Source organism: Momordica charantia (genome assembly GCF_013281855.1).
Source record: "Momordica charantia cultivar OHB3-1 chromosome 8 unlocalized genomic scaffold, Mcharantia_2.0 BLBB01000008.1, whole genome shotgun sequence".
Taxonomy (NCBI): Eukaryota; Viridiplantae; Streptophyta; class Magnoliopsida; order Cucurbitales; family Cucurbitaceae; genus Momordica; species Momordica charantia.
In genome coordinates, this window is record NW_028275166.1 from 1,229,094 (window position 1) to 1,242,479 (window position 13,386).

Sequence of the window (13,386 nt, forward strand, 5' to 3'; positions counted from 1 at the left end):
AATCTTTAATACTCCTTTTTTCCTTTAGCCCTTTTTTTCTTTCAGATAATTTGGAGTCTTTGCTCTCGTATGCTCGAGACATTTGTGTCCGCCGGATACACGAGACGTCAATAATTTTTAAGTATCAGACTCGGTAAATACCTCAAGTAAATACAAATATATATTTGTTAAAATATTATTTTTATTCTCGACTCTTAATTTATGTTTAGCATAGTTGAACTAGACGCATGTCAAAAGGTCGAATGACGGAATCTATACCCTCTTGTTTTATTTAATTAGAAAAAAATTATAATTTTTGTTAACTTTTGTTTTATTTTCAAAACATATATTTCAGTTTGGGACTCTCAATTTTGTTAATTTTATTAAATAAGTCTTTCAACTTTTGTTAATTTAAATACTTGATAAATTCTTTTTTACATATTTATTTTATCTGGTTTATTTCTTATAATTCTTAAAATGTAATAATGATTTTGTATTGTAAAACTTTTGTATATATTTCAATATTAAATTGATTGCTTTATAAAGTATATATAAAAAAACATATGTTTTACTGCAAGGTAAATTAATATTTGGAAGTAGGTCAACTAAAATAACACAACATTTTAAAAAATAGTATTTAAGTCAAATATGTACATATGTATATTAACATTTTAATGTAATCTCTTCACAAACTTCATTCATTTTTACACCATTTTAAAGTATTATTTACCATAAGATTTGAATATGAGAGAGTGATATTATAAAAAGGTGTTGTATCTTGAACTAAATACTGATATTAAAGTACCATATGCTTCTTATTTTTTTGTTGATAAATAGTAGTGTTCGTCATAAAAACAAAGAGCAAGAGGTCGAAAATTATAATAAAACTAATTATAAAATAAAATAAATCGACCAGAATGATAAATTTTTAGAGATATATCGTCTAGAGGCCCTGAACCTTCCAAAACTAAAATTAACCAAAATTTCAATTCTCAAACATAATAAACAAACTCTTTTATTATAGTTGAACCACATCACCTATAACAGAATTAGAGGGTTTGTTTTTTTCTTTTTAAAAGAAAAGAAAAAATATGGAGTTAGAAACTAATACGTGCAAGGCATGCGTCTATTTTATTATACGTCGTAATATAACTAAGTTAAATTGAAAAATAACAAATATAAATTAACTTAAAAAATGACTCGACATGAAATTTAATATATCTCTCAATTGCCAAAAAAAAAAAACAATCGGGAAAAAAATACAAAATAAAAAGCGGGACCTCGATTCCATCTCCCAACCCCAATTATAAACCAATAATTCTCACCCATATTAAAGCGGATCACATGGAGACTTTTCCATCCCAACGGCAAAGCAAAAAATAAAATTAAAAATACTTTTTAAAAATAATTACTAATTTATAATGAATTTACTAATTTAGTGTAATTTAAATTTCGTAAGTACTTTACAATGAAAAGCTTATTTATTTATTTACAATGGTCGTAATAAATAAAAATATTTTTTTTAAAACTACATTGCTTTAAATTTAGTTACGAAGAAACATTTAAATATGATTATTTGAAAAAGTAAAATTTAATTGACACTTAATCATTTGAACAAAACACATCTCCCAACCCAATATTCATTAATTTCGTATAAATAATGAAAAGTGTGTTGTCCTATGTTGATAAAAAAAAACGACGACATACTTAAACTAAAATATATATCGCTAACATGAACATAACTCTCAATTAGTTAAGGTATATATCGTCAACCACATATACCGATAAAAAATATTGCATGACGAAACATGTTAACATACTAACATAATTAATAATAAAATATATGCCATCAACGCTATAAATCATATCTATGATCATTGATTTATTTCTATTCATGACTTAAAAGTATATCTTTATCATCTTATTGTTAATAAAAGGAATAAATCTAATATAAATCTTCAAGCCAATTTATTAAGTAATCAAAATCTGTTATTGCAGAAGATTCTATATTTATGTTAGTGTAAATTTACCCTCTTATATTTTGGTCGAGTATCTATATGGTATATGTTTGAGTGGTAAGGTTCTGTGATTTAAAAAGATATTATTAATAATTTTTTTAAGGAGTTATTAATTCTTCAAATAACATAGGACTATTTAGATTATATATATAAAAAAAGGCTTATAGATATTTGTTGAAAAAAAAACTGTTGAATAATATCATATTATTCAGATTTGATTTTCGTCATTACCATCCAAAAATATTTTAACCATAATTTGATATTGATACGATATTTCATCATCAATACACGTACATATATACTTATTTCCGTTTCTTCTCCCCAAACTGTTTCCCTCCTCTCTCCCGGCTCACCTTCCAGATCACACCAGGTCTCTCTTTTTCTCTGTTTTTGTTTTTCATTTATTTTTCCCTTTATTACGTGAGTATATATGGCAACTCTTCGGTATATTTGTTCTTATCATCGGGTTTTTTAGGAGGGAATTTCAGAGGTAGATCTGATGTACTTGGTGGTCGATCTCAATTACTCTGAAGATCATGATGGCCCTTGAACGCAAAGGTGTGTCTTTGGTTTGTTTTATCATTTGAACTGTTTTAAGTTTTCTCTCAACTGTTATGAGTTTCATTTTATGATCCAATCAGTGTAATTTTGTGCTGATTTAGTCGCATCCCCCTTTCTTCTCGAGGGGGATTGTGCGACTTTGTCTCGTACCTTTTAGAGCGTTCCCGGGAACTAGAAGTATCTAATTCTGTATAATGTTATTATTTTTTGAGTTTTGAGTTGAGGGTAGTTTTTCTAATTAGAAATCGAGGAGTTAAGTGAAGAAATTGACGTGGGCATTTGCCTTTTTGAGTTAACGTTAGTTCTTGTCGCTTTTTTGTTATTAAAATTAGAGATCAGAGGGAGGTTACTGACCCGGAGATATGGATACAATAACACAAATATCTACAGATTGGGGCTTATGAGCATCATACTTCGTAGCAGTGAGGAGTTTAGGTGGCAGGTCCTACCAGTCAGAAATCTTTTACTTCAATGCTTCTTTAACATTTAAAGCACGAAAATTTGAAGGGTAAGGATTGTGCTAACACTAAGAGAATGACCATCTGAATCTTCTTTTGTTTTTTTGGGTGATATGAATTTTAGACGGAGCATTTGGATTGCGGTTTTATGTTAACTAGTTTGGTGTTGAATCACCGGTGTTTCAAAAGGTGGAATGTAATTCTTACCATCTGGCGAAGGTGGCTCATTATTATTAGCTAATTCTTGCCATAGTATGACTATCAAGAGGATTAGTATGAAACAATGGATAACTATTGAGTTAAATGCAAAGGATCTTCAGTTTGAAATTTAGCTACGATCTCTCTCTTTCTATCTTTCGTCCATCTATCTAACCTATATCAACTTCTAAAATTTGTATAAAAAAAGGGATGAAGGGTCGTAGGCCTCTAGTGTGCTAGGTTATACATGTATGTCCTTTCTAGCATCTCTACCTTCCACCTTTCTCTCTTTTAAGGTTCCTAATAGTATAGGGTAGGAATTTGGGAGGAAAACAAGAAACTTCTTATGGGTTTGGAGTGACATTGATGAGGGCAGCTATTTGGTTAAACAGAGGATGGTTGTATATTGGAGTTGAGAAGGAAGGCTTGGTTTGGGCAATCTTAGAAATAGAAGTTTAGACGTCGATTCAAATTAGGGGTAGGGATTTTCTTTGGAAGAAGCATCCTTTTGGTATGAGGTGACTGTTAGCAAATACGGTTTGGGAAAGGGGGCTGGTTTTTTCATAAAGAGTGAGGAACAAATAGTGTAAGCCTTTAAAGTCTTACCCAACTCAAAGATTTAATACAATAGATTTGGAAGATCAAGGAGAGACTGCAGAAAAACTCTCTGAAAGCTTAGGGTGCGTTTGGTTGGTAATCTAAAAAAAGAAATTTGAAAACAAGGGATTCAATGATAAATAGAATTGTATTTCATGTTTTAAGTGTTTTCAAATATGTGTTTGGTAGCAGATTTGAAAGTTGAATTTCAATTTAAAAAATTGTTCAAGGTGTTTAGTAATATATTTGCAAATTCGAGGTAGTTAGACTTCCAATTGACATATTGGAAGTTTATGTGACATCAAGCTAAAACCTATTTTTTGCTAACTTCTGTGATCTTGTAGAGTTAATGCCTCAAATTGGAGTGCCACTAATCTTTTTTGTAACTTCTCTATGCTTCTTATTAAATATAGATTGGAGCGTCTTTTGTTTGACTCCTCTTGTAGAGTCTATGTGTCAGATTGGAGTGCCAAAAGATGTATTTCAGCTCATGGAGATTAAACACATCATTTTGTGTTACATATAAAAGAAGTTTGTGACATTTTTAATGATGAACGAGCTATAAGCATCTGAATTAAGTGTGATATATATTCTTGCTTTCCTCAAAATGTTGATGGTCTTTTACTTGTTTAACTGTATGTTTTTATTGGATATTGTTTTAGCCATATTGACTGGCGAAACCTTTTGTGTTCTCAATACAATATTATTGGAAGAAATAGATTCTTATCCATAGGATGAAAAAAAAGAGTTGAAAATTTTAAAAATTTAATATTATTTTGATTTCTTTTGCTTCTTTGTTTGCAGAAAGTATGCAGAGGAACTGTGAGGCCTCTATAAAATGTCTCCAGAATAATGGAATGCCATTTAATCTGCAACACAGTGGAAACTCTATTGATGGTTACCAAGAACTTACAGATGAAATCAGTAGTCATGGCAGCAATGATGTTCCTGAAACAAACCACCCATTAGTTAACAATTTCATTGAACGTCCAAATGAATTTCACCACAAACCTGCTTATCAGCATAATTCTGGATCATGGCCAGCATTCCATTTTGACTCTCAAAAGGTGCAGCAGTGCCAGATGAATGCTTCTGAATGCCAGTTCTACTCTTTGCCAGTGGAGAATCGCATCCAATATGTTCCTTTCAAAATATTTGAACAGAATTACCCTTGTGAATTTCGGTTGCAAGAGTTCCAATATTTTGTGGTTATAGACTTTGAAGCAACCTGTGATAAGGAAAGAAATCCCCATCCACAGGAGATAATTGAATTCCCATCTGTCATTGTAAGTAGTTTGACTGGCCAACTGGAAGCTTGCTTTCAGACATATGTGCGCCCAACTTGCAATCAGCTTTTGAGTGATTTCTGCAGGGATCTAACTGGCATTCAGCAAATTCAGGTTTGTTGGCACCTTAGCTTAAAATATATATATATTTTTTAAAAGCAATTACTCTTGGAGGTTGCATGTTGTTGGGATGGAACAAACTTGGTGTGTTGTTTATTATTGGCAAACCTATAAGTTCCTTGTGAATTTCCTTATTCTGGCCTAGATTTTATTTTTGAAATTATTTGAACCTTCTCTGTTTGTCTTTCCATTCTCCTCCACAGTTTTAGTTCGGTACATAATTTGCTTTTGATGGTTCAATAATTTTCTTATGTCGTGAGATGCATTTGAAGTTTTGTTCAACCATGTGGCCTGTCACTCCCTAATCCCTACCTAGAATATTAAGAAGCTAAATTTGGAAGCTAAGTTTTATTGGCTCTTGTGTAAATTGTCCCCTATTTTCCATTACCCTTTTGTCCAATTGGGTTTTTGTAATTCCCTTGGATTGAGGTCTTTTCTCCCCCTTTAAGTGAAATTGTTTCTCATTTAAAAAAAAAAGGTTGGAAGCTAAGTTAAAACATTCTTCTATTTTAAAAAATAAGAAGCCTTTCTTTGATGCAATTTAGCAAGGTCCTCTTTTTATTTTATTTTATTTTTTTATTTTTTTAAGTTTAGACAAAATAACACAAATAGTATTTAGCTGTTTTCATGCTTTTTCATTGTTGTTATGTTAATTAATTGTTCATATAATCACACATAGCAAAGTAAAACACAAAAGAATAAAAAATATATTTTCTGATATATATTATTAGAAAAACAATAGAAAATATATTTGGGAGCTAGTTAGATTTAATACCTCTGTGTGGATGTCGGTTTCTAAGGCTTTTTGTAATTACTAGATAGGTGTAATTCTTTTGAGTTGAGGTCCCTTATTATAGATTGGTTTCCTTTGACGGACTTTTTTTTTTTTTTTGTATGCTCCTTGTATACTTTTTCATTTATCCTCAATGAAAGTTCAGTTTCTTAATTTTTTTTTTTAAAGAAAAACCATAGAAAATAGTTTGAGGAAGTTAGTTCATCAAACAAACTTACACCTAAATAGCCTCAAGTATAATAAGTATTGTTTTTATTAGTATTGCAGGTTCTCATAAGATTATTTTTAAGGTGCATACTTGCTCGAACACCTATAGCTATGTGAAAATTCTTTAAATTGTTGACACGTCCACATCTTTCTAGATATTGGACATTAAGAGAGTGTTTGAAGCTAAGTTGTCTGGCACGATTATTGTTAGAAAGGATTCTTTGAGTAGAAAACTTGTTTGGCACGATTATTGTTAGAAATTGTTTTCAAAAGGAAAAAATAGAAATAAGTATCAATATTTTGATGTTTTTATAATATTTAAGAGGTTGTTTGATTCAAATTTACTATCATTTAAATTATAATATTAAAATATAAATGGAAAGCTATTTCTAGGAGCTTCCCTTGATTTCTCAATAATGTTAAATTTATTGTAGGGGTGGGGGGAGCTCATTCACTTTTAGGAGAATCATTGGATTGACAATGCATCTTTTAGTGTGAGCTTTCTTGCGTTTTTAATTTAGTCCTTGTACTGCAAGCTTTGGAAGGTCAGTATTCCAAAGCATGTTGGTTTTTCTTTTGGGTTGTTTCCTTGGGGAGGATTAACGCTATTGATTTCATCTGGAGATCTTCTTCCTTGGCGCTCGGTCTGCATTGGCGTGTGCTTTGCAAGCATGTGTTTTAGGATATTAATCGTATTTTTTGGAGGTGTGCATTCACTGTAAATATTTGGTCCTTTGGGTTGTCTTAGGTTCCTCAAAGGGGTTGTAGTTGAATATTCCCATTGGGAAGGGGAAGCATTTGTGGTAGTGCGTTTCCCTTGCAAGCCTTTGCAATCTGTGGGTTGCTAGGACCAAGAAAGTGTTTCATGGTGTCAATGTTTCGTGGGAGGAGGTTTGGAGCATTACGCACTTCATTGCCTCCCCGTGGGTCTATGTTAATAGTACTTTTTGTGATTTCCATTATTTTTGTTGTTAATTATTGGAGTAAATTATAGTGACTGATTACCTTAATGTTGGAACGGGAAGACTCTAACTCCCTTCTCATGTGACATTAATTCCCTTATACACACTTCGCTTCCCTTAATGTTGGAATGGGAAGACTCTAATTCTCAATAATATTTACTTGGATGGAATATTTAGGGTATGTATCTGGTTTCATGAAAACCTTTTGAGTGTTGGAGTCTCATTCTGTTTCCTTTAAAATCGTATTTGGTTGCTGCTTATCTAGTTTAAGATCTTCTGATTTTCATTTGACCTCATTTCGTTTTTATAGGTGGACAGAGGTGTTACTCTCAATGAAGCTCTCCTCAGGCATGATAAATGGCTTGAAAATAAAGGGATAAAGAATACTCATTTTGCGGTGGTAACTTGGTCAAACTGGGATTGCCGTGTCATGTTAGAGTCAGAATGCCGATTCAAGAAGATTCGAAAGCCTCCATATTTTAACCGGTAAATGATCGTCATAGAAATTGTGTTTACGTAGTGTACAAATAATAACAACACTATACACCTACACAATCATGAATTAGGAAGTGCACTGGAAGAACTCAAGTTCCCGGGAACAAAATCATTTTAGAATCTTAGATGCTCTCGATTGTGCTTTGCTGTAAGTAATTAGACGAGGTAGGAGTATCCCACATTTGGAGTCTAAAACATCGCAGGAAAACAAACCAATCAGTTAATCATGGATACCTTCATCCCCTAGCAATTTTCCAGTCAACTTCTGACAACTTTAGCTTCCTGTGCAAATTTCTCCTAGATGGCAATCACGTGTTCAGTCTTTTTATTTATCTAATACTACAGTTTAAAACTTTTAGCGAGAAAATGTTCCAACATTCTGAGGGAAAATGCTATCTTTTAGGCTTTTAGCCTTTTAACGGACTTCTATAGCCGCACATCTTCTTGTAGACCAATAGTTCCTTTGCATTGTTCGTGGACAGGCAGTTCCACGTTCTTCGAGTTAAAAACATCACAATAAGAAATGATGTATGCATTCTCACATACTCTATGAATGAAGCACAAAATGTTACCACCATATGTTTGTGCAATAAAGTTTCACTTGTAAAAAAACATTGGCGTAATTGCAAAAGAACTATATTTATATTTAGTACTACAATTTAGTTCTTACTTCTCTCTTCTGATGTGATAGATGGATCAACTTAAAAATTCCATTTCGTGAGGTTTTTGGTGGAGCGCGATGCAATCTGAGGGAAGCTGTTGAGATGGCAGGCTTGGCATGGCAAGGTCGTCCTCACTGTGGTCTTGATGATGCCAAGAACACTGCTCGTTTACTCTCCGTTCTTATGCACAGAGGCTTCAGATTTTCCATCACCAATTCATTGATGTGGCAGACTTATGACTGCCCATTGCCATGGAAACAATCCCCAGACGCACTGACCCTCCCTCCGCATCCGCCAATAAAACCGAAGCCCGTGCAAGTTCCCATTGTCCAGTACTACCCGTACTGTTTCTGTGGGGTTAGGAGCAGCAGAGGTATGGTTCGCAAGCCAGGACCAAAGCAAGGGAGTTTTTTCTTTGGCTGTGGTAACTGGACTGCAACTAAGGGGGCACGTTGCCATTACTTTGAATGGGCCTCTCCCTGATGCATGGAAAGATTTATGAATCTTCCTATTTGAAGCGTTCATTAAATGAACTTATGTAAAGAAGATAAAAAAATAAACAAAAAAGAAGCTAAAAATGAAAAAGAAAGGTATTGGAAGATATGAAGTTTGATTTCTGTCCCCTGTTAGAAGTTGCTTGGCTGCTTGGTGAGTGAGGTTTCTGAGTCATACAGAATAGAATGAGCTGGTAGTTTGAATTGTGAAATTCATGCTTCCTTAAAAAGTGCTTTTGGGGAGCTTCCAACATTTGTAAAGCTGACTTATTGACTGGAGAAGCTATTGGGGTGTGAGTTGAAAGAGATGATGGGTAGTTAGGATGGTGTTTCTATAATGATCGATCAGGCATGCTAAATTATCTGAATAATCTTTTGGATAGGTATGCTTTGTTTTTACTTTTTAATTTTTACTCGTAATCTAATGGCAATCTGTAGAATTGCTAATATCATTCCCCCCCACTGTTTTTAATTGGTTCTATTGTTAGTCTGCCTTTTAGTTCTTGCTTTGTTATGTTACAAATTACAAGACATATGGTAGATTTTCATGTGTTTTAGTTTTAGAATGGGCTATGAGAGGGGAAGAAATATCTTAGTATTACAGTGGAACATATTCTTTTCATTAGTATTCAGCCCCATAATTAGCAGCTGTGTAATTTTGTTCTATGGATTTAGTCTTATTTCAGTTGGAGAATGGAGTATGTACAATTTTAGTGTTGAACTTTTTCCTGCTATGAAGTATCAATTTTAACTTTTGGCTTTCTATTCGTTATGACTTGACTTTTACTCTTCAAAGGTTCATGTTCTTGAATATTTTTCTTCCTTTTCATATATAAGTGAAAAGTAGGTTTCTTATGGAAAAAAAAGGTTAAGTTTTCGAGATGGTTAATGACGTGGACAACAAATATTTGTTGTGTTTATTATTTTCTAATTTAAGGTGGCTTATGAGTCTAGCACACAATAAAGATTCAATATTACAATTATAGTTGTTGAAAGAATAATTTTTTAATGTGACAAAATGTATAACATGTGTAAATTAGTGATTGTATGATTATGTTAGTCGGATATTTATGTAAGTTGTTGATTGGTTAATGAATTTTGGAAGGGTGTTCTCAAATACTTGACAATAATATAAATAATATGCAAATATAATGGTTAGAATCAGTAATTATGAAATTTTAATTAATATTTAACCTCTTTATTAGGCTTTTTATAGGGAAGATCTAAACTTTATATAATGGTTTAGGCGATGTATTGACCATTTAAGTTATGTTTAAATCGATTTTAAAATATACCTCTTGTGCTTCATTTTTAGAATTGATAAATAATATTATGCAAGTATAGCAAGTTGGCGGTGAGTTTTGAGATGATATGACTCGGCTTCTTGAATGGTAACCATCGGTATTGTTAAATTTTTTTATTTTTTATTTCAAGGTGAATCTTTACCAATAGAAAAGAATAGACGTACGGGAAAAATAATAATATTTAGGTGTTTACTAACAACAAAGTATTTTTCTATCAGTTATCATTAAAAAATTGATAGCTATTTATTTTTTAAAATAAAAAATTATTTTATCTTTCTTACTCTATACTCTATGTATTATTATTATTTTTGTTTTAACACATCCAAGGAGAATTGAAAGATTCAAACTCATGACTTCATAAATTTAATCGGATACACGTAATTGCCACCAAATTAATATTAGTTTCGTGAAAATAATGTAAAGATTTTATTTTACATCAAAACTAATATTGCAGTTGAAAATAAAGGAGAAATTAATCAGTTTAATTATTAGTTATATTACCCGCCAATGAACTCGCCATTTTTGTGTTCATAGTTTTTCTCCGAAGCTTTTCGATATCAGTTACCAGTTGGTTTCAGAGTTCGCAGTTGTGGAGCGAAAAATGAGCAGTTTGAGGACTGTGTGCAGGCCCCATGCCATGTTTTCTTCCTTCATTCTTAGCAGCAGATGCCAGGCCATGCCCACCGTCTCCTTTCGGAACCCTAATTACAAGCGTCGCTTCTCGGTTTTCTCTCCCGGATTCAATTCCACGTCTCGCTTCAGTTGGACCGAGAAGTGGCTCCGTTTCAATCAGAGGAGGACGCTGGCCATGGCCTCCAATTGGGCGAGTGAAAAATCTCCCTATGAAACTCTCGGTATCTTTCTTTCTCTCTGTCATTTTTTATCATTTCTGACGCGGACAGTTTCTTCTTGCTCTTATGGTTTTTCGTCTCGGAAATCCGAATTATACATATAATTGTCTTCTAAGGTAGCTGTGGTTTGCACTGGGAGTTCCGTTTGGAAATCTCGTGTATTTACATTGAAGTAGCACAACGTGAACAAATTGGATTTGGTGAATGGAATTAATAGTGTTATAATGACTCTGGACTATCGATCTTGGGATAAATGTTGTTGATGCTTTCAAGGGTATAGTGTTTTTTTTTTTTTTTTTTAATATCGTTCAGAATTTCATGGAATTCTTTTGCTTTTATGCATCTCATTTAGTTGTATATCGAATTGATTTGAAACTTTTTATTTGTTCTTTTTAAAAACAGAGTTAGAGAGGGATGCTGATGAAGAACAGATAAAGAGTGCTTATAGGCGCTTGGCCAAATTTTATCATCCAGATGGTTTGCTCCTTGCTCAAGTGAAACAATTATGTAGTTTAAAGTTTCGCATGATTGAATTCCTGAAGTGCTTCTTGTCTTGAAAAAAATCATGAGATTCATCAAATGTGAGAAGGAAGGAATGACAACTCTGCAATTAAAATACTAGACCATCTAAGTTAATCACATATTAAACCGTTTGTAAGCTGAATGGTAAGTCAAATACTCCTTTGTCATCGATACATTAGCATTTCCAATTAGTCAATTTATTGGACTCGTGCATGAGAGTAAGGGGGTTTTCAGCCTATTCACAATGCCCCCTCCCCCGCCAAAAGAGGAAAAAAAATAAAATTAAAGCCCATTTTTTCGGTTTTTTGCCTTCTGGATTCAAAAGAATTGCACTGGAAGATCGTACGAAACTTTAGCTCTGGAGACATTTTTTGGGGCATGTAACACGAATTTTGCAATGTCTTCTAAGCTTAATTTGGGCTGAAGTGCAATAAGTATACTACTTTTGAAAACGGTGGTTAAAATAGAGCTACTTTTAATCCAACGTCTTAAACTTTTGCTGTTACTTGTTAATAGGTCTGAATTTAGATTGATGGATCGTGGCTTCTCAAGTTCTATTTTGTTTTATGGAAGTACTGGTATCGTTTGTTCTTACTTTGCCAGTGCCATGTTTTGCATCAATCGATACAGCCTTTCTTACCACACAAAAAAAAAGTGTTCTGCCTTCCTTCATCTCCATGTTTCATGCTTATGTTTGATTAAAGAGCTTATTTCTTCAATTGTTAACCGATTCTTTATTTCTTCAAAGTTTATGATGGTAGAGGAACTCTTGAAGAAGGAGAAACAGCTGAAGCTAGATTCATCAAGATTCAAGCTGCTTATGAGTTGCTCATAGATGATGAAAACCGGAGGCAGTATGATGTGGATAACCGGGTTAACCCAATGAAGGTTTGATTTCATTTATGTTATTGAGTGAATATAATTTTCAATGATGTGGATAATTTTCATTTATGTTATTGATTTCATATTTGATAGTTCCATTTTGTAGAGGTATTTGGTTGTCAAACAAATTCTGATATAAGTTGCTTACAAATAGCCTTATTTTGCTGATCATCAGGCATCTCAAGCATGGATGGAGTGGCTTATTAAAAAGCGCAAAGCTTTTGATCAACGGGGTGACATGGCAATTGCAGCTTGGGCCGAGCAACAGCAGCGTGAGATGAATCTACGGGCACGTCGCCTTTCTCGATCAAAGGTGAACAAATATTTGATGCTAAGGATTGCACTGATTTCATTTTTACAATCTCAAAATCAACTCTTAGATTCTTATTTGAAGGAAAAAAAAAACTCTGGGATTGTTTATCCAGAGTTACTGATTTTTTCCCTCATTCTTATCTATCACTTTACAGTTTTCTTTATGGTTGTCTTTCTTTTGGAACACCTAGTTCCTAAAGTGAATGGTATTGCAGGTTGATCCAGAAGAAGAGAAGAGATTACTGGCAAAGGAAATGAAGGCGTCAAGAGAGTATTTTAACAGCACACTCAAGCGACACACACTTGTGTTGAAGAAGAGGGACTTAATGCGAAAGAAAGCAGAGGATGAAAAGAGAAAGGTAATAAGCCAACTTTTAGCTGAGGAAGGCCTCGAGCTTGATACAGACGATGATGACAACCTGTAGATAATACATTGAATTAATTGGCCTCAAATTTAATGCTGCAAATATTCTTAGAAAAAAACAGAAAGAACAGAGAAAAATTTCTGCACAGAATTCCTTCTAAAGAATCGATTAACAGTTGTATATACTACTGCAAATATTATTAGAATAATTTCTAATTGTATATACTATTTATTTTACAAAAGGAAGAAAAAGGTTCTTGCACAGGAATGTAGCTTCTCCCCTTTCCCCTTTTATTACTGCAAAACGGGTGAAGAGAAGTG

General features: G+C 33.1%; 2 protein-coding genes across 5 annotated transcripts; both read left to right on the forward strand.

The window, feature by feature from the left end:
* The first annotated feature begins 2,220 nt into the window (after nucleotides 1–2,220).
* Nucleotides 2,221–9,282, forward strand: LOC111005001 (3'-5' exonuclease eri1). 3 transcript variants are annotated; one of them, XM_022276337.2, is made up of 5 exons: nucleotides 2,221–2,367; nucleotides 2,473–2,555; nucleotides 4,616–5,211; nucleotides 7,490–7,665; nucleotides 8,366–9,282. In XM_022276337.2, exons 2-5 carry the CDS (start codon nucleotides 2,534–2,536, stop codon nucleotides 8,817–8,819), a joined length of 1,248 nt encoding a protein of 415 aa, XP_022132029.1. In that variant the 5' UTR covers nucleotides 2,221–2,367; nucleotides 2,473–2,533; the 3' UTR covers nucleotides 8,820–9,282. The 3 variants fall into 3 exon arrangements, with proteins under 3 accessions (XP_022132029.1, XP_022132030.1, XP_087984304.1); XM_022276338.2 differs by having other exon boundaries at nucleotides 2,289–2,367; nucleotides 2,486–2,555; XM_088128178.1 differs by lacking the exon at nucleotides 2,221–2,367 and adding an exon at nucleotides 2,891–3,066 and having other exon boundaries at nucleotides 2,487–2,555.
* Nucleotides 9,283–10,641: 1,359 nt separating this feature from the next.
* Nucleotides 10,642–13,327, forward strand: LOC111004548 (Chaperone DnaJ-domain superfamily protein). Of its 2 annotated transcripts, XM_022275586.2 has the most exons (5): nucleotides 10,643–10,988; nucleotides 11,388–11,462; nucleotides 12,256–12,395; nucleotides 12,565–12,702; nucleotides 12,917–13,327. In XM_022275586.2, exons 1-5 carry the CDS (start codon nucleotides 10,736–10,738, stop codon nucleotides 13,124–13,126), a joined length of 816 nt encoding a protein of 271 aa, XP_022131278.1. In that variant the 5' UTR covers nucleotides 10,643–10,735; the 3' UTR covers nucleotides 13,127–13,327. The 2 variants fall into 2 exon arrangements, with proteins under 2 accessions (XP_087984310.1, XP_022131278.1); XM_088128184.1 differs by lacking the exon at nucleotides 11,388–11,462 and having other exon boundaries at nucleotides 10,642–10,988.
* The last annotated feature ends 59 nt before the right edge of the window (nucleotides 13,328–13,386 follow it).